At 46.1% G+C, this 21012-nt stretch overlaps 1 protein-coding gene and 1 long non-coding RNA gene across 3 annotated transcripts; one reads left to right on the forward strand and one right to left on the reverse strand.

Moving 5' to 3' along the window:
- Nucleotides 1-907: 907 nt before the first annotated feature.
- LOC139830028 (uncharacterized) lies at nt 908-3746 on the reverse strand. Its single transcript, XM_071820956.1, has 2 exons — nt 3166-3746; nt 908-1291 (listed from the first exon to the last, which is right to left on the reverse strand). The coding sequence occupies exon 1, from the start codon at nt 3744-3746 to the stop codon at nt 3177-3179; it is 570 nt and encodes a 189-aa protein (XP_071677057.1). The 3' UTR covers nt 908-1291; nt 3166-3176.
- Nucleotides 3747-3926: 180 nt separating this feature from the next.
- On the forward strand, nt 3927-6680 carry LOC127300461 (uncharacterized). 2 transcript variants are annotated; one of them, XR_007851270.2, is made up of 4 exons: nt 3927-4114; nt 4179-4388; nt 5485-5555; nt 6448-6680. It is a non-coding gene; the product is annotated as an uncharacterized lncRNA (long non-coding RNA). The 2 variants fall into 2 exon arrangements; XR_007851271.2 differs by having other exon boundaries at nt 5485-6680.
- Nucleotides 6681-21012: the final 14332 nt, after the last annotated feature.

Here is a 21012-nt window from a genome sequence, read left to right on the forward strand (position 1 = left end):
AGTCTCCCATATGAATTGGTTTTCTTTTTCCCTACCAATGTGGTTTGCAATTAAATATTGGGTGCAACTAGTTGCCTGCAGAACTAACCCCTGTGCGGCGGCGCCGCGCGTCGCGCCAGGGTTCCTCCGCCCGCCGCTCAAGGGGCTCTCCCTCCCTCCGCCACCGCCAGAGGTGCCATCGGGCAAAGCCGGCATGGCGCGGTGGCGGCGGGGCCCTTGCTAGATGCGGCTATGCGTGGCAGCGGCGCACATTGCTTCTCCATCGGCTGCGGTGGTGGCGGCCGGACGCGCGGCGATGGCGGGCGCGGTGGGGAGTTTGGGCCCGATCTGGATCCACTCTGTCCTAGAGGGCCCAGAACTCCTTCACCTTGTTCCTGCGCATGGCATCAATGGCCTGCTGCTCTCCCCGCATCACCCGGGAGCCGGGGCGGCGGCCCCGGGCATGGCAGCGGCAGCCTCCTCCTTCCACCGGAGGTGGCCAGCCAGACATGGTGGATCATGGATCCCATGCCTTGCATTCGCCGAATAAAGGTGGTTGTCCTAGGGTTCTTTGCGAAGATGGTGACCTTCCTGAGGCGTACTTCTTCATCTCGCTGGAGTGATAAGTTCTGGAAGGCTCCACCGGCGAATGTAACAGTGCACCTTATGCTTGGAGTTTGCTGGATCGGGTGGTATTCGGTCGTGTGCACCCACGCTTTTATTCCGACTGTTTGGTTGGAGGGAACGACGCGAAGCACTGCTCTGTGTTACCATTAGATGACATTCTGGTCCATGATGAAATTAGATACGGAGAATATCATGAAGGCGGGATTGGAGGACTAGCGATGGAGGTTTGAGTCTCTGCGATAGAGTATCAATCAAACCAAGCAACACAGTTGTACACTACTCGTACTGTCCGACATCAAGATGCTCAACAGCCCGCTAGATAGTACATAGTATGATACAAGTTCAAGCTATTAATTTGATCATCACAGTGGCCAACCCCTCAAAGTACAAAGTCAGAAAAGAACAATAGGACAGCTGAAATGCGATAAACATTGCTGAATACAACCCAAACCATGTATCGTCCAAAATAAGTAATAATACGGCCTAGCTTAATATTATCAAGTTCAGGTGATGCTCGGATAACATAGCATCAACAGACTGCTGAAATAGTCTCATACATGCCAAGGTACCCAGAATCGGAGCTTCCCCAAGAGCGCATGGAAGGGGAGATAGCACTACGGAAGCACTGGCCCTGAAATGAAAGCATGCGAGCTGACTTCAAGCAAAGACACCCACACCACACGGCCTGAACCATAGAAATGACAGAAGTATTAGCTACCAAATTTGCACAGAACCGAACCAGTAGAATTGTATGAACACAATATATAGAAGAGGAAGCAGTTAAATATCAAACTAACTTGTGACCATAACATTAAGCTCACGTGTATATTTTTTTATTGCTTGGAATGCAAACACGGAAGGGAATACACAGTCACCTACTGAAAGATTTTCTCTTTCAGAAAGATTGCACCAATTCAGATAAACTGAATTCTACGGTATTATGAAAAGAAAACTGAAACAGATGGGCTATCTTTCCACAAACAATATCATCAACTGAATCTACGCAGGGATCTACAAGGTACTCAACGGATTTATGATAAAGCGAACAACGACACATGTATAATCATACGCAACATGACACGAATAATATCCTTTCTAGACTTCCTTGATCTACTAAATCACCAAATACTAGAAAAAATACAGACACAATAGTATCTTTATTAATTGTAAAGTTGAGATAATGTAAAGTTGAGATTAGTTGTGGCAGTATGGAACTTAATGTGATCAATGACAGTTTTTATAACCAAGAAAAACGGCCAACCCCGAATGTCCAAGAGAATAAACACATTATGGTACTACCTCAGTTCAAATGAATAAGGCTTATATTTTCTCAAGAAAATTCAAGCTAAGTAAGGTTTAACAAAACTTTTAGAAAAAACTATGAACAACTATAAAATTATATAGATATCACATGAAAATACATTTCATGATGTATCTAACGGTATTTACTTTTTTTTTGTACATGTCAATGATTGTTTCTAAGAACTTGGTCAAATTTTACATAGTTTGACTTGTAGAAGAAAAAAAATACAAGCCTTGTTCATTGGTACGGAGGTAGTATGAAGTAAGATGGGATTGCTCAAGATGCTGATTTTAGAGGTATATCATTCAGAAGCAGAAGCTAAAAAGTCCAGTCACAAAATTGCAACAAGCCTCGTAAACTAAACTATCAATTAAGACACTAATCCCCCAGGAAAATATACACGTTTGTTAATTCTGATGGCGATCTCAAAGTTGTTAGTGATAAATCAAAACGAACTAGGAAATCAGAGTGAGCGGGCGGTTAAATTGTAAACCCACTGTACAAAACTGCATAATCAAAATGAACATTACAATCCAAAGCAACATGGAACCGAGATAACCCTTGTGGTTGGTCCTGTTGTCGAAACTACATGTAGCCTAGGGTGCATAAAACCGGTCCTAGGAAAGCTTCAAATGAAGTTTGATGTCATGTTACATAGTACCAACATAGTACTGAGATAACCCTTGTGGTTGACCCTATTGTCACAATTACAATTTCCAAATTTGTAAGCTTCGGGATGACAAATACAACTAAAACGGCAGGATAGGACAACGAACATGTGTAGAGACTATGAACCATGTCGCACCAATTAGCACTAGCAACCAACAAAACTGTGATGAGAACATGGACGATGGCCTCCCACCTTGTGATTTTGAGCAGAAACACTTCAGTATCCTATTGCTACCTACGGAGTATCTTGCAAGAACCTAAGAAATCCCTATAACCTAACAGATCCTAGAACGGATGGAAAACTGTGCTTCCAACAGAGCTAACGCTCATACTCATGAATTAGCTAGGCTAGCAAAAGGTTCAGTCCAAAATGTCTGGATAATGAACCTCCTGATGTGATTATACCTCTTTTGGTTTCAGATGTAACACTTATCTCCAATGAATAAAGAGGTGTAGGTTATAAAAAAAAAAGCTAATGCACAAACTTATGGTAGTATTATGCACCCGCAACAAGCTACTCCAAGCAAAACAATTGTGCACAAAAATGACACCATTAAGAGTAGAGGACTGATTGTCCTAGAAATTACCTGAAAATTAATCAGTTGTCTGGTGCCAGGAACGCGGGCGGCCATGCGAGGAAGTAGGCGAACATGGGGTGGCCATATTCCTTGCCACGTTTGGTCGCCAGGAGCTCCATCTTGCCGGTGTCCATATGGAAGGAGAAGCGGCCGAATCCCCACGTCTTGATGAACACCTTCCCTGTGCGGCCGGCGTCCATGTCGCTGGGCCAGACGCAGAGGGTCCTGAGCATGGGGTCGACGGGCAGGCCACGGCCACTCAGCTTGTCGCAGAGCACGAGCAAGTCGACGATTTTCCTCTCCATAATCCAGCCCTTGTCGCCCTTCCCGCGTACCCAGAGCTGCAGCTGCTGCTGGGCGTCGGTGACCAGGCAAAGGCGCCCATCCGGCGCCTCCCCGATGCGGTACTTGGGGTTGCGGTCGTGCGCAAACAGCTCGCCCGGCGCCGGCAGGTAGGAGAACCTGAGCGTGGAAGGGTCCAGCACGAGCAGGCGCGAGGACTGGCAGATGTGCCAGTAGATCTTCCCGGCGGCGCGCCCCTCCACTACAAGAAGAACCCCTGTATAGCAATACATACTCAGCAACGCCATGAGCATTCGTTGTAAATTTTTTGCCTAGATACATATGTATGCGTTGCAAGTCACATTTGTTGTCCATTATACAAATTTTTCAATGGAGTGCTAAAAGAAAATGAGCCCAGCCCACTAAGCACGACCCCCCTTTTGTTCTTTTAACTCCATCTGCCACGAACGCACGCCCCCACCCTGCAGTTCTTCGCCTCCCTAAACCTAGCCGCCTCCATCCACTCCCCGCCGCGATTCGTGCCTCCCTCGCCGGTGGCCGGTGACTGGCTCACCAAGGATCATCCACCCACTTCGCTCATCGCCGTCTCCAGCTACGTCGAGCGCAGCCGCATCACTGGGCTAGTGCGATGCGATAGCCGGTTTGGGAGTATATGGTGAGAAATTCGAGTGTACTTGAATCTGTAACCTTCCAATTTTGAACTATTTGTTTGGTCGCAGGTAGGATTTCAGAACGAGCTATCTATGAATGAATCTTCCGAAGCTTTCTTTGTCCTGTCATCACTGCAGGCTCTCCCGGCCGGGCTTGATGAAGGCGCCCCTGGGTACCCTCCACTGCTTCTGTTCATGTGTTTGGATCCCCCTTCACCAAGGATGATCTCTCCACCCAACCTTCTCCGTACAGATCCCTCTCCTGCACACTCTTGGAAGGTTTGTGTTCTGCCCTCTAAGGCTATTTCTTGCATGCGGGAGTAAATTGCTTCTTGTGTTTCATATATGAAGTAAGACGAGCTTTATGGGTCAAGATTTTTAGCACTTGGATAGGCACAAGTGTGAGATCAAGATTCGTTCATAATTTGGTTAGAATCTGTCAATCTAGCTTACCGATTAAAACTGAATCCCTGAATCCCAAGATGCATCGTCTGCTGTATGTTGTATGTTTTTTATCCTAGTTCGAGGAGATCTCCAATTGAAACTTTTTTACATTGTTTTTTACTTTGCCATGTCTGTTGTACTTCCTCCGGTCCTTTTTAATTGACTCAAATTTAGTAAAAAGTTGTACTATATTCAAGTCAATTAAAGAGACCGGAGGGAGTATTTTTTAAGAATGATAAACATATTTCTCTTCAATTTTACAGTCGGCTTCATCTATTTGTTACAACAAATAGAATGTGTTAGATGGGAGTTCAGAGCTGCCTTATGTGGTAAACCGTTGTCCTGGTAAACTATAAATTTAGCATCGAGGTATTATTCGTGGACAGGGCTTAGAATCAGACTAATCTAATTCTTGTTGCTTGTAACATGTTATTCCAGGGAGTTAAACTGAGGTCTAGTTTTTAACCAGAATTATATACGCATGAAGTTATCCTCTTCTTTCAATAGTTGTTCAGTAGCTGTGACAAGTGGAGCGAAAAATATAAACTTTTGCTTGTCTACAAATTCGAATTTATTTAATGTGACTACGTAACTTTATTGTATGCACGCTTGGCAATTTACAAGACTGGGGTTACTATATGCATATAGAATAGGAAATTGCAGGTTGATATATTCTACATAACTGAGGTTGACAACGTGATGTACCTGGCTCATGATTGCTCATGATGTAACGCTATTTTGATTCCTTCTAACTTATTCTGCTTCATCGGCTGTGCTTGCTCTACTCCTTCTCCTGCATGCTTGTCTTGCTCTGCTTCTTCTCCTTCACACTAACAGTTGTTTATGCTTTACTGTATTAGGTAAGTGTTGTTTGTTATAAATACGTCTACATGTATTTCAAAACGTTTTCTCATCTGGTTTGATATAACAGATCAGTACTGGTGGTAGATGAGAACTAGTCCTTGGAGAATTCTCTTTGAAGGTTGTTGCGGGACTCATGTTGTAAGCTTTTTTTTTACATATGTGGTTGTATTAATATTTTTTGCAAGGTGATGTGCATGTTCCCATTTTCCTGGAATGTATGAGGAATTGATGCACTTCTTATTTTCTGGTCATGCAGTCTTAGAAGCTAATATTACTAATGTGTTTTACATTTAAAATCTAGTCATGTATTGTTCAATCGGGTAAGTTCACTTCCTCTATTTGCTTCAATTCCCTGTTCAACGAAAAACTAGCCTTATGTGTTGTTTCCTCTACGAAATTGCGGTGGTAAGCCTTAATGTTTTATGTTGGTTTGATAGTTAGTGTTGAAATTTGAGTAGTGTATAGATAATTTACCACATTACAACGTATCCACTGATTTTCTGTGGCAAATGTTCTCACTGGTTCAGTTGGAGTACCCATTAGTCAATACTACTTAGGATCCCTTCTTATATTGTTTTAATATGTTCGTAATGCTTACCTAGACTCCCGTTTTGGCAAGGGGCAACTCGTTTTTCATTCTTTATTCATTAGTATGTAATTATCATATATACATAAATGATAATTCTTGGTGGTTGCTTTTTCCTGATTTTAGTTCCCTTTTCCTATAACATATGTAATTGTAGGCTACAAGTGCTAAAATAACTAGCAGTCATGTTTATCTCTACCATCTAATATGAAAGATGCTAGGTACCACTGTTTCAGATGGTAAAATATACGTAGCAGCCATGTTAATTTCTACCGTTTTTGACATTGTGAATTCTTGTAAGCTTTGGGCTACTCGATTGTCTATAATGCTACCAGCTGCGTTACTGCGTATAATCATATTGATGTCCACTGAGCTTCTCTAAGGTCAGAAAGGAACTTAGGTTTTTTCCACATAGATTCTAAAATTGGCACTTTGTCTTTGCAGGCCCAAAAGATCAGCAAAGACTACTATATTCAGATATCAGAAATGTATGTTAGAAGGCAGGACATCCGAAGGAATATATTTATAGGATTAGTTAGAATATTATATTTTGAAGCAAGAATGTTATAGTTGAATGTAAGGAGGACAATGTTGTTGGTGCTAGATAATCTACTTCACATCTCTGCATCTTTAGTTATGTCATAGGAGGAAAGTGACGTTGTAAAATAAAAATTTGTATAATGTACCACGTGGATGGTGTTCCTCTTGGAATTAATGCAAAGGTTTTATTGAAATAGTTATACTGATTTTTCCCACATCATGTATGTCTTCAAAGTATGCCATATACCCAATTCAGTATATTTTTGCAATTAAAATAATATTATGGATGTTGTATGTGGACCATAGCTTGCAAGGGTTCCCAATATTTAATTGTTAAAATTAATATTATTCATGTTATAAATTCAATCGGGCAATGCAACTACCAACGTATCTAAGTGTTGTCTACCCTTAATTCTATGTGTTGCAGCTTAGCAACGCCCTTGTTACCAATGGATCTATATGCGTTGCAATATACCCTTGCAACACCCAAAAACGCAACGCATTATTATCCGTTGGTAAACACGCTTGCAACACCAATATTGGCATTTAGATACAGATAGATGCGTTGCTGTAGGAGGGGTCCTGTTGTAGTGCTCGAACCAATAGGGATCGAAATCGACCAGCACCTGCTCGTCCCGCGGGAGCGCGCGCCAGCGGCACTTGCCGTGTCGTCGACGGACGCGACCCAGGCGCGAGGGTGCCGATGGAGCTGTTGGACCCCCCCTCGAGAAGCCAGCAGTTGCCGCATTGGGCCCCACAGTGTACAGATTGCGTACGCCTCCTTTTCTCGTCTCGCTCTCGCTCTCGCATCGATCGCTGCGCTGCGGGAAACCGAAGCAGCAGCATGCGGGAGCAAGTTGCGTGCGCCGATCATCGATCGAATTAAATCCGGTACTCATCCATCTGCCACCTCAGCTCAAAGCCATAAATGAAATGAATCACCATCTCCCAGGTCCCAGCGCACGCGCACGCGTAATTAATTACCTGCTCACTCACGTCCACTACTACTATATGCTCCTACGATTCCAACTCGTCCGGGAAATCCAATTCACGGTCTATCCAAACAATCATTTCATTTCATACTTGTAGTACCACTAATTTGACCTGTTGCTTCACCTCTCAATCTCTGCTTTTTTTTTCAAACACACCTACTCTCGTTGAATTTGAAACGAAAACAACAACAAAAACTTGATCCATCCATGTACTACTTTTGCTCACGTGCTAGTATTTACCTATACCTCCACCACCGACTACATAAATTTATTTCTTTCATGTTTTTCCTTTTTTGCCCAAATATATGCATGCTCCTCACGTACAAAACACAAGGAAATTAAGGAATTCCTTATGCCTACTACTCTAAGTCTCTAACAGGATAATGTAGTATTCCATCTCTGAGTACCACCATTTAATATTCAACCAATGGTTGAGTACTCAACAAAGTCACGAGGAATAACTAATTTCGTACAGAATCTAAGGGTACACTACGTGGGGCCCGCAAAATAGGGCGTCCCTAGAACAACACAACAAAGAGGCGCCACTATGTACGTTCGACCAGCACCGAGTCTACCACAATCTCGCGACGAGCAAAGTACACAACAGAAGGGCGAGTGTGTGCACGACTCGAATATCAACAATGTTGCCAGATGTCTAGTCCGGATCTTGGACGCCGGCATAAGTGAACGGCTTGACCACTGACATGGCGGCGCCATTGTCGGTGCGACTCTGTCCCCGGACGTCACGAGTGAGGTTACGACGATGGGCTAGCACATGGCGGTACGTCGGTGGTGGCAACGTTAGGTCCACCACGGAGCTGCAAGTGGATGGCGACGGCCTGGGCACAGCAACGCGGCTAATGGGGCTTGATCGGGGCCCAACAGGCGGCCTGGTCTAATATAGGCATAATCAGCAATGCTACTGCGTCCGACACCTCGGGTGGCGAGGGCATATCCCATCCCATGGGCTACCGCGTGCCCCGATGGCTGCTTTTTATGGTGTCGTCCTACCCTGTCCAAATCTTCGGCGTTGCAATGTACTCCTCAAGTCATGGGCTCGAGTTCGGGGGATGCCGGGGCAGCGACCCCGGAAGGTGGACTGTCCGGTGGTGGTCTCACCTCTTTGTTCAAGGGGATGGCATGGAGCGGACGGTGAGGGATCCTGGTGTTAGCGGCGTTTCGGCTTTGTAAACTCCTACATCGTCTTTCGGAAGCCTAACTCTTGGAGAAAGCTCATCGCCTCGGCGCCAACGGCGACGATGCATGTAGGTGCCATAAACCTATTGGGGACGTCGTTGTGGGTATCTGCACCGTGATACAGCTCTGGGTTAAAACCCTAGACCTCGCAGTCTCGACGTCCCGACGCAGTGCGTTGTTACCCTCTTGGGGGCATCACCATGGAGTCCAGACTCGACTCGGCGTCGTTTCAATGTCTTTGGTGCCAAGTTTGGATTTTCTGTGGTTTTTTCTTCTTTTTCTTTGATCTGCATTTTATAAGGGTTCTTCTCTCTACCTTCTATCGGTTTTGCCATTACGACTTTATTTACAGAGAAGAAATGGTACAACTCGTACATCTCACCTGATCGACAAGTAGAAGTAGTAGCTGGTAGTACAACCAGTACTATATCACTGGTAGAAAAACAGGCTTCCGGTGAGCCCCATAAGTCGCGAAGCTATAGGAACCGCGACTAATGGGACCTTTAGTCGCGGTTCGGGAGGCGAACCGCGACCAAAGGCCTGGGCCCAGGGCGCTCGGTGGCCAGCCGGTGCACGTGGGGGGCTTTAGTCGCGGTTGGCCAGGCCAACCGCGACTAAAGGTGCCCGAGGGCCTTTAGTCGCGGTTGGCCAGGCCAACCGGGACTAAAGCCCCTCCCCTATATATACCCATCCAGCAGCCAACACTTAGCCATTTGGAGCCATTCTCTTCACAAACTTCACAAGTGGGTGTTAGGTTTGCTTTTGGTTCCTCTTATGCACATAAGGTGTTTGATGAAATGCCCCAAGAGCATGAAACAAACATGATATGAAGTGTTGGAGCCACACTTGAGCTTTCTCATTTATTTTTTCCTCCTCGATCGCGGTTAGCAACTTGAACCTTTGATGTGTCATTGATAAAATATGCATGTGTGTGTAGTTCATTGTTTAATTTATATTGTTTGTAGCTAGTTAGTTTAACAAATGCATGATGGTTAATTATATATTTTATATTATAATAATGCGAGATGAATCGACAATGGAGGTACGGTCACCGACGCTGCGGCGCGTTCGGTGCGGGTTTGAAAGATTTCCTCGTAGTGGCTAATGCGAACAAGCGGGAGGGTTTTGTTATCTGTCCATGTGTTAACTGTAAGAATCAGAAGGGTTACTCTTCCTCAAGAGATGTTCACATGCACCTGCTTCGGCACGGTTTCATGCCAAGCTATAATTGTTGGACCAAGCATGGAGAAAGAGGGGTTATAATGGAAGAAGATGAAGAAGGGGATGATTTCATCGATGAAAGCTATCTTGCTCATTTCGGTGATACTTTCATGGAGGATGCTGAAGGTGAAGGGGAAGGTGAAGGGGAAGGTGAAGAAGAGGCACGTGATGATCCCGTTGATGATCTTGGTCGGACCATTGCTGATGCACGGAGACGCTGCGAAACTGAAAAAGAGAGGGAGAATTTGGATCGCATGTTAGAGGATCACGGGAAGGCGCTGTACCCGGATGCGATGATGGTCTGAAAAAGCTGGGCTGCACACTGGATTTGCTGAGATGGAAGGCACAGGCAGGTGTAGCTGACTCGGCATTTGAAAACTTGCTGAAAATGTTGAAGAATATGTTTCCAAAGAATAACGAGTTGCCCGCCACTACGTACGAAGCAAAGAAGGTTGTCTGCCCTCTAGGTTTAGAGGTTCGAAGATACATGCATGCATCAACGATCGCATCCTCTACCGCGGTGAATACGAGAATTTGAATGAATGCCCAGTATGCACCGCATTGCGTTATAAGATCGAGGCGATGACCCTGGTGACGATGTTGAGGGCCGAGAAACCCAGGAAGAGGGTTCCCGCCAAGGTGATGTGGTATGCTCCTATAATACCACGGTTGAAACGTCTGTTCGGGAACAAAGAGCATGCCAAGTTGTTGCGATGGCACAAAGAGGACCGTAAGTCGGACGGGGAGTTGAGACACCCCGCAGATGGAACGCAATGGAGAAAGATCGACGAGAGAGTTCAAAGATTTTGCAGGTGACGCAAGGAACATAAGATTTGGTCTAAGTACGGATGGCATGAATCCTTTTGGCGAGCGAGCTCCAGCCATAGTACCTGGCCCGTGACTCTATGCATCTACAACCTTCCTCCTTGGTTGTGCATGAAGCGGAAGTTCATTATGATGCCGGTGCTCATCCAAGGTCCGAAGCAACCCGGCAACGACATCGATGTGTACCTAAGGCCATTAGTTGATGAACTTTTACAGGTTGTGGGGCAGACCTGGTGTCCGTGTGTGGGATGAGCACAAAGAAGAGGAATTTGACCTACGAGCGTTGCTTTTCGTAACCATCAACGATTGGCCTGCTCTTAGTAACCTTTCGGGACTGTCAAATAAGGGATACAATGCATGCACGCACCGCTTACATGAGACGAAAGTGTACATTTGCCAAATTGTAAGAAGAACGTGTACCTTGGGCATCGTCGATTTCTTCCGAAAGGTCATCCGATAAGAAAGAAAGGCAAGCATTACAACGGCAAGGCAGATCACCGGCCGAAGCCTGCGGAACACAGCAGTGCTGAGGTATTTGATATGGTCAAGGGTTTGAAAGTCATCTTTGGAAAGGGTCTGGCGGACAATCGGTTCCGAAGGGAGCCGACGGGCACGTAGCCATGTGGAAGAAGAAATCTATATTACGGAGCTAGAATATTGGAAAGTCCTAGAAGTCCGCTCTGCAATCGACGTGATGCACGTTACGAAGAATATTTGCGTGAACATCCTAAGCTTCTTGGGCGTGTATGGGAAGTCAAATGATACAAAGGAAGCACGGCGGGACCGACAAAGTTTGAAAGACCACGATGACCGGCATCCGGAACGGTTTCAAGGTCGTGCCGGCTACGCTACGACCAAAGAAGAGAAGGTCATCTTTTTTGAATGCCTGAGCGAGTATGAAGGTCCCGTCGGGATTCTCGTCCAATATAAAGGGAATAATAAACATGGCGGAGAAAAAGTTCCAAAACCTGAAGTCTCACGATCGCCACGTGATTATGACGCAATTGCTTCCGATTGCTTTGAGGGGCTCCTGCCGGAAAATGTTCGATCGCCCATTGTGAAGCTATGTGCATTCCTCAATGCAATCTCTCGAGAAGGTAATCAATCCAGAAGTTCTACCACGATTCTGAACGATGTGATCCAATGTCTTGTCGATTTCGAGTTGGTGTTCCCGCCATCCTTCTTCAATATTATGACGCACCTCCTGGTTCACCTAGTCGATGAGATTTCCATTCTCGGTCTGTATTTCTACACAATATGTTCCCCTTCGAGAGGTTCATGGGAGTATTAAAGAAATATGTTCGTAACCGTGCTAGGCCAGAAGGAAGCATCGCCAAGGGCTATGGAAATGAGGAGGTAATTGAGTTTTGTGTTGACTTTGTTCCTGACCTTAAGCCGATTGGTCTTCCTCAATCGCGGCACGAGGGAGACTAAGTGGAAAAGGCACGATCGGAAGGAAATCAATGATATGTATGGACGGCCATTCTACGATGAAGCACACCACACGGTTCTGACCAATTCCAGCTTGGTTGCTCCGTACTTTGAGAAACACAAGAATATTTTACGCTCGGACAACCCTGGGAAGCCTGAATCCTGGATTAGGAAGGCCCACATGGAGACTTTCGGCAGTTGGTTGAGAAAACATTTAATGAGTGACAATAAGGTTGTAGATCAGCTGTACATGTTGGCCAAGACACCATCTTCGACTATAACGACTTTCCAAGGGTACGAGATAAATGGGAATACATTTTACACGATCGCCCAAGATAAAAAGAGCACCAACCAAAACAGTGGTGTCCGCTTTGATGCAGCAACCGAGAATGGGCAAAAGGTCACATATTATGGTTACATAGAGGAGATATGGGAACTTGACTATGGACCCTCCTTTAGGGTCCCTTTGTTCGGTGCAAATGGTTCAAGCTAACGGGAGGTGGGGTAAAGGTGGACCAGCAATACGGAATGACAATGGTGGATTTCAACAATCTTGGTTATCTTGACGAACCATTCGTCCTAGCGAAAGATGTCGCTCGGGTTTTCTATGTGAAGGACATGAGTAGCAAATCGAGGAAACGGAAAGATAAGAAAACGATCGGTACATCATGCGATGATTCAAAGCGCCACATTGTTCTTTCGGGAAAAGAAACATCGTGGGAGTGGAGGACAAGACAGGACATGTCGAGAAGATTATAATATGTTTGCTGAAATTCCGCCCTTCAAAGTGAACACCGACCCAAGCATTAAGTTAAATGATGAGGATGCTCCATGGATACGGCACAATCGTAAGCAAGCGGGGACACAAGGGAAGTAATGTTGTGTATTAATTTATTGTACCAAACTTTGTTGAATGAATCATGTGAATTATATTACCCGTGATGTGTTTGGTGTCCATTTTCGAATGATTCAATTGACTCGAGATAGCACTGATGATACATGAAATTTGGAGTGACTAAGTCATACTCCTGCATGCATACATGAAATTTGGAGTGACTAAGTCATACTCCTTCATACAGGAAATTTGGAGTGACTAAGTCATACTCCCGCATACATGAAATTTGGAGTGATTTAGTCATACTCCTGCCTAGGCGTATAATATGCATACTCGTAGTCTTCATAGCCGCCGCCGTTGTCTTGGTAGTCGTCGCCTTCTAAGTTGCCGGCATCGTCGTCGCTCTTTGTCGTCGGCTGTCGTCGGGCGGCGCTCGTGGCTCGGGCGAGGGTAGCGCAGCGGGGGATATCGCCGGCCATGATGTAGTCCATGACGCTCTGCGAGTCCGGCCGTACCACCATAGCCGACGGCCGGCCTCGTGGAAGTTTCCGGGAGGCGGACCGTCCTCCTCATACAGCGAGCGCCCTCTCACGCCGATTGATGAAGAAGGCGTCCCAAGTATGCTGGTTATCGGGATGCCGGCGGGGATTCATCCGCTGCTCCGGCGTGAGGTCGAGGTAGTAGTGGTTCGTGATGGCCGCCGGCGCGCGGTACACGAGGGACGGGAGGGACCGGCACGCCGCCGGCGCTTAGGCTCCGGCCGGCGAGGACGCGGTAGCCACGAGGGCAAGGGTAGTTCGAGGCGCAAAGCTCCTCCACTGTTTGGTAGGTTAGAGTGGGTGCGGGGGCCGCCATGAGAGAGTGATGCGAGATTGTAGAGATGTGATAATGCGGGCCAAGCCGGGCTACCTATATGTAGTGACAAATGGCGGGAAAAATGGGAGCGGGAAGACAGGAGGCGGGAAGAAAGAGGCGGGGAGAAAGTGGCGGGAAGAAATTGGCGGGAAAAAATTGGCGGGAAGAAAGAGGCCGAAAGAAATTGGCGGGAAACAATTGGCGGGAAGAAAGAGGCGGGAAGACAGGGAAGAAATGGCGGGAAGACGAGGAGGGAAGAGGGGGTCGGCGGAAAGAGGCGGGAAGAGGGGGCCAACGAACTTTTGAATTGAATTAGTTTTATTTTTATGAATTTTTGATAATTTGTATTTTTAAAATTTTGAATTGAATTAGTTTTCTTTTTATGAATTTTTTGATATATTATATGTATTTTAAACATTTTGAAATGAATTAGTTTTATTTTTCTGATTTTTTTGATACATTATTTGTATTTTTGAGATTTTGAAATGAATTAGTTTTATTTTTCTGAATTTTTTGATATATTATTTGTATTTTTAAGATTTAGAAATGAATTAGTTTTATTTTTCTGAATTTTTTGATATATTATTTGTATTTTTCAGATTTTGAAATGAATTAGTTTTATTTTTCTGAATTTTTTGATATATTATTTGTATTTTTAAGATTTTGAAATGAATTAGTTTTATTTTTCTGAATTTTTTGATATATTATTTGTATTTTTAAGATTTTGAAATGAATTAATTTTATTTTTCTGAATTTTTTGATATATTATTTGTATTTTTAAGATTTTGAAATGAATTAGTTTTATTTTTCTGAATTTTTTTATATATTATTTGTATTTTTTAGATTTTGAAATGAATTAGTTTTATTTTTCTGAATTTTTTGATATATTATTTGTATTTTTAAGATTTTGAAATGAAAAGAATTTTGAAAAAGGCCTTTAGTCGCGGTTGGGGTCACCAACCGCGACTAAAGGTCATTTTCCGCGGGAACCACAAAAGGGGCGAAAAAAGGCTTTAGTCGCGGTTGGGGTCACCAACCGCGACTAAAGGCCACCCTTTAGTCGCGGTTGGTGACCCCAACCGCGACTAAAGCCCTCTCGCTATAAATATCGCGCGGCCGAACGGCGCGCGGTTCTTCTTCCTCCGCCGATTCTGTGACGCTCTGCCGCGCCTCGGCAGCCGACGCCTCCTCGACGCGACGCCCACACGCGCCGCCGCCTCCCGCGAAGACCACGCCGCCCCGCCCCGTATGTCGTCGACGTCTCTCCGCGCCGGCCGCGCGCGCGACCTCCGTCTCCCGCCGCCGCGGGCTGCTTAGCTCACTGCGCCGCCGCACACCGAGACGCCGCCACACACCACACGCGCGCGCCACCGCACACCTCCGCCGCCGCGCTCCACCCTTCCGCCGGCGCCGCCCACGTACCCTAACCGCGCCGCCCACACCCGTACCGCGCGCGCGCCGCGGGAGCGAGAGAGAGCGGGGCGCGCCACAGGCGCCCCTGCCTCTCTTGTTTTTTTTTTGTTTTTTTTGTTTTTGTTAATAAAAATTGTAAACTATAATTGACTTAAAAAGATTGTGTAAAAAAAATTAAAATGTGACTTAAAAAAGATTGTGTAAAAAAACTAAAATGTGACTTAAAAAAGATTGTGTTAAAAAAAAACTAAAATTTGACTTTAAAAAACTAAAATATGACTTAAAAATTATGTCTCAAAAAAAAGTAAAACTTGATGTGAGCTAACACCACCGCCACCGCCACCGCCCCCCTATCTTGACGGAATCGAAAAAAAAATCGGAAACCCCGGAAACGAATATGGAAACGAAAATTTTGACAACACCACCGCCACCGCCCCCCTTTCGCCACCGCCCTTTCGCCACCGACCCCGCGTGTATACGGAGGGGGCGGCGAGGCCCTCGTCGCCCCCTCCGTATACGCGCGGTATTTTTGTCACCGCCACCGCCCTTTCGCCACCGCCACCGCCACCGCTAATACGCGTCCCCCTCTCGCCTCCCTCGTCGCCTCTCTCTTTATATGTAGAAGAGATGTGATAATGCTGGCATATACACAATTAATTTGTTTTGACTACATGTTTTCGTGGATCGACATATGGCGGACGATAGAGCTGACCCGATTCTGGACAACTATGATCCGGACGCTGAAGACCATATGTTCGGCATCATAAAAGGCGATATTCCATTTGTCTTGACCGGAGAAGAAGAAGATGATATCTCTTCTTATACTGAACCTTGAGGGTGAAGATGAAGGGCATGGTCGACAAGATGGTGCCGAAGGAACGTCGATAAACGACGATCTTCAATTGGAAGTAGCAACCACCTCCGGCGCCGAGGTATATATATATACATATTGAGCGTACGGTGATACAACTAAGCGATTTGAATAAATGTGTGTGTACTAACGCGCGCGACTCTCTTTCTTATTTTAGCCCTCGGCCGGATCGTCGAAAAAATCGAGTACGTCGTCAAAGCGTGGCGCAACCAAGACGATGAAAGCAGGAGAAACATGCACCATCGATGTTGTCGACGAAGAAACCGGCAGGCCGCTGGAGCCCAGCAAGAACGCCACCAAGTTTGTCAGCCAATGCGGAGCCGTTGTTAGAGACAACGTCTCGATCACCCGCCAGGAGTGGAATGAGCCAAAGAAGGCACGTGTTGGTTTCACTTTTGTCGATAAGAGAGAAAAAAAAGATTGCTTCAACAAGCTTATGGAACATTTCGTTCTACCTCCGGAATACCGCAAATACGATGAGGAGGGTAACAAGATTGCGGAAAACAAGGAGAGGCGCAAGCTAGTCAAACAGTTCGCTCTTTCTAGGATGGCCAACGCATTCCGGAAATACAAGCAAAATCTAGCCCATGACTTTGTCAACCAGGGCAAGACTCCGGATTTCATAGGACAATATGAGAAACTGCAACATGATTGGCCAGAATTTGTGAAGCAAAAGAAATCGGAGCAGTTCCTTGAACTATCGAAAAAAAATAAGGAAAATGCGGCCAAGAAGGAGTACAATCATAAAATGGGGCCAGGAGGGTATCGCTTTTGGCAGCCTAAGTGGGAGAAGATGGAGAACGAGCCGAGGGCGCGAGGAATCCGTCCAGTACGGAGGGATGGGACCCAAGGGCCAAAAGCTGGTGGTACGGGCATGGGGGATCGCTGAACCGGAGACAGGGGAGTGTGTTTATCGGGGCAAAATAATTACACCCACCCAAAAGCTTATTGAGGCAATGAGGGAGGCTCAAGAGGGGAGGATCAGGTTCAACGGAGAGAACGACGCCCGACAAAAGCCCTCGGGAATCCTGAACACGGAGGACGTATACGAGGCATGGGGCCCATTCCGTGGAAAATAGGGTTCCCCCGGAACGATGACCCGTACGGTTACAGAAGCCGTAAGAGAAAGATGGATCGGGATGCAGATGTTGTGGCGAAGTTGGTAACGGAAATGGATGTGATGAAGAAAACCGTGAGTGTACTAGTCGCGAAAGAGATGCAGCTCGGGCGCAGCATGCTGAAGATCATCCAATGGATCTCGGAAGCCAGCAGAGAAGAAGCAGCGTGGCTTCCACGGAGGCCTCACCGGCTGGTGCACCGACGATAGAAATTACCGCACCGGAGCCTGCGGTGGTCGAAATTACTGCACCGGAGCCTCCTCGCTACCCGTGGACGATATAAAGGAGATGAAAGCATGTCATCTGTATTATCCTATCGGGAACATGTCCATGAAGGTAGCCATCGGCGGTGCTTTACCACTGGAGCACTCCACCACAACAACCCCATTCAAGATGGCTATGCTCGTGTGACGGTGGAGGAGATAGTCCAAGGGTTTGAGAACCTGGACATTGACATTGCTACACTGAAGGGGTGAAAAGACTTGGAGATGTCAAGCGCCGAGTTCATTCTATGGCAGAAGAAATTTATCAAGTTTCCGGGCGGCGCCAACAAGTCCACCCCGTACGGTGGTGGTGGTGGCGGTGGCGGTGACGGTGGCGGTGGCGGTGGCGGTGACGGTGGCGGTGGCGGTGACGGTGGCGGTGGTGCTTCACCTAATACACCTCATTCACGTCAGCCCACGCCGCCGCCCCCAGTCCTCGTCCGGCGGGTGATCGAGACACCGTACCGCCCCAATCCACCTCCGGCGAAGAAGCGAAAGCAGTCCTGGGTTATTAACCCGGACCCTTACGTACCTAAGAAAACAAAGGTACCGGAGGTATCACGAAGCCTCTCCCCACGAGGCCTTGGGAAAGTAGTGCCGAGGAAGTCGAGGCGGGCGCGGCTGCTGATTTAGAGAAATGGAAGGCGAGCGTCAAGAGGAAAATAGAGGGCGAGCCCAAGCCGGTATATTCGACAAGGAAAAGCGGTGGGCTAAGTCATTTTTGAACACACCGTCCCAAGCCGCGAAGAATCTGCTGACGACTATTTACGTGAACTTCGTAGGCAAGCACTCGCGTTCAAGAACAGGAAAGAGTTGGCGGAGAAGAAAGCCGTGAAGGACGAGGCCGAGTCAAAATTAGAAAGGGGGAAAGAAGTTGCCCAGCTCGGGGAACAAAGTAAACAATCGATCGCCCCGCTCATAGTGCAAGCCGCCGATCCGGATGCCCCGATATCATAGCAGCTGCGGCAGCTTTGGATTGACCGTAACGAGTGCCGGAGAACAAGCGGCCGAGTTAGGTATCACTCTTCGTGCCTTTGCTAGGCCTTGATGAGGCGCCAATGAAGGACGTAGTATTTACATATGTGAAGAATGGCCCTCTCGTCGAGCTGCGCAGGAAGGGGATCTACCTCGACAAATGCTAGGTCTGCTAAATTGGTACAAGGGTTACATAAAACATAAAAACGCCAAAGACTATATCTATGCGGAAGGGCGATAGGAGCATCACTTCAAACCTTACTGGGTACAAATTCCTACGAGTGAATTGTTCCAGCCTGTTCAATCTGCGCGACCTCGACAAATCTATCATCGGTTGCTACGTTACGTAAGTGATTTATTAATTTCTACCCCATCTCGTTCATTGCCTGCTTGTCCTAACTATCTTGTTGTGTACGCTATTATGCGAGAATGAAGAAGCGGGAAATGCGAATAAGGAACATCCATGATGTTGGGTTCATTGACCCACACATCGTTAATTCACATGTGTTAGAACACCACCCCGCCGACGTGGAGGATGACTGTGGCGGTTTATTAGAAAACAGCAACGAGAAAAGTGATATTCTATTTCCTTACCATTTTGGGTGAGTGTTTCTGTCTTGAGCACATTCTCTTTTGTTTACTCCATGCATGGTATGTGGCTAATCGATGAGTTATGCATGACTGTGCATGTATCGTGTCCGCAGGTTCCACTGGATTCTTATGGTAATTAAAGTTCAGACCTCCTCAGTTCTCGTCCACGACTCTCTGAATATGGATCCGGCGCTTTGGGGCGACATGAGAAAAATGTTGCAAAAGTAATTATTTTCATTCATTTGCGCTCTATATCGATCGGCCTATTTCGTTCATCATTTCCTAATATCAAGTAACTAATTAATAACTCTCTTGCTTATTTAATTTTCTTTGCCTCGTAGGGTTTGGAGACGGTTCGTAGATACCAAGGTCGGTGAATTCAAAAAGAGCTATCTTTTAAAATGGCGGTGCGGACGATCGGGGATACTCAGCCACCGGGGACCAATCTATGTGGATACTATGTTTGTGAGAGGATCCGGAGATACGCAATGAGCGGGACCAGACGTGTGAGAACAACATCCTGAGGAATAACCTCCGGAAGACGCTTAGTCCAGAAGCTCGCTTCCGACCACTTCAAGAGGAACTAGCTGGATGGTTGGCGAGGGAAGTCATCGATCCTAGAGGAGAACACTATTACGATGACGTAGAACTTTATATGCACCAGAATTTGTAACTAACTTGTTCAAAATTGTATATGGTCATCCGATATTGAATATATATTGTATATGGTGATCCGATATTGAATATATATTGTATATTCCTCTTGAATTCTTTTTGGTTCTAATTTCAAATTTGTTTGAAATTGTACATTCATATGCATGTATGTATACAGTACCGTAGAATATGTGAAACTCCTTCAAAATTAAAACCCAAAAGAAATAAAACAATACAAATTAAAAAGAAACCAGATTTAGGGGGAGGGGGGCTAAAACCCTAAACCCTGCGGAGGCCTTTAGTCGCGGTTGGCCAGAAGAACCGCGACTAAAGGTCCTCCGCCCTGGCGCTCGCCTGCGGCCCACGTGGACGGGCCTTTAGTCGCGGTTCGTAAGGAACCGCGACTAAAGGGGGGGCCTTTAGTCGCGCTGCTTTGGTCGCGGTTGGGCCACCGCGACTAATGGCAGTTGCCAACCGCGACCAAAGCCCTTTTTTCCACCAGTGTATGCAATTATGCATGCATTGCCCATGAATTTCTACCTCGTTTTTGCAACATGCTAGTGCTAGTATTAATTAGGTTCCAAATGATGAGTAGTCTTACTTGTGGGCTGATCACGCGGAAGTCGAAAAATTGAGTTGAGTAGTAAATATGGGGAGACACTAGGTTGGATGCATTACTAGCTAGCCATAAATTAGGACCACACTTTAAAAAATGAACCTACATTTTCACGGGTGCACACACAAATATCCAAAAGCCACCTCCCGGCCTGCGTGTGGCCGCTGGCGCGCACGTAATAATTAATTTGTTGATGGCTGCACCAACGAATAAGGAAGGTCTCGCCGCCTATGCATCTTCCGTGAAAACAAATTCGCACACATCTCTATCGTACCACCTTTTTTCTTCTTTTTCTTGGCTCACCTCTCACCTCAGTCTCCGCTTTTTCCAACAGGGTACTATCTCTCAATTTTAAATAGAACTTTTTTTTGCGGGCAAATAGAACTTTATTGATTCATCTACTCACGTAGTATACGGAGTACTACTACTTCGAAGATCAAATAATGAATAATCAAAGCACATTTGTTGACACGCATTTGTAGTACTCCCTTCGTCCATTAAAGGGTGTTGAATGTTTGTCCAAATTCAGAGGTACCTATACACTAAAAAAGTGTCTACATACATCGAATTTAGACACAATTTTAACTCCCTTTTATGGACAAAGGTAGTATA

The sequence above is a fragment of the Lolium perenne genome, chromosome 5 (assembly GCF_019359855.2).
Source record: "Lolium perenne isolate Kyuss_39 chromosome 5, Kyuss_2.0, whole genome shotgun sequence".
Lineage (NCBI taxonomy): Eukaryota > Viridiplantae > Streptophyta > Magnoliopsida > Poales > Poaceae > Lolium > Lolium perenne.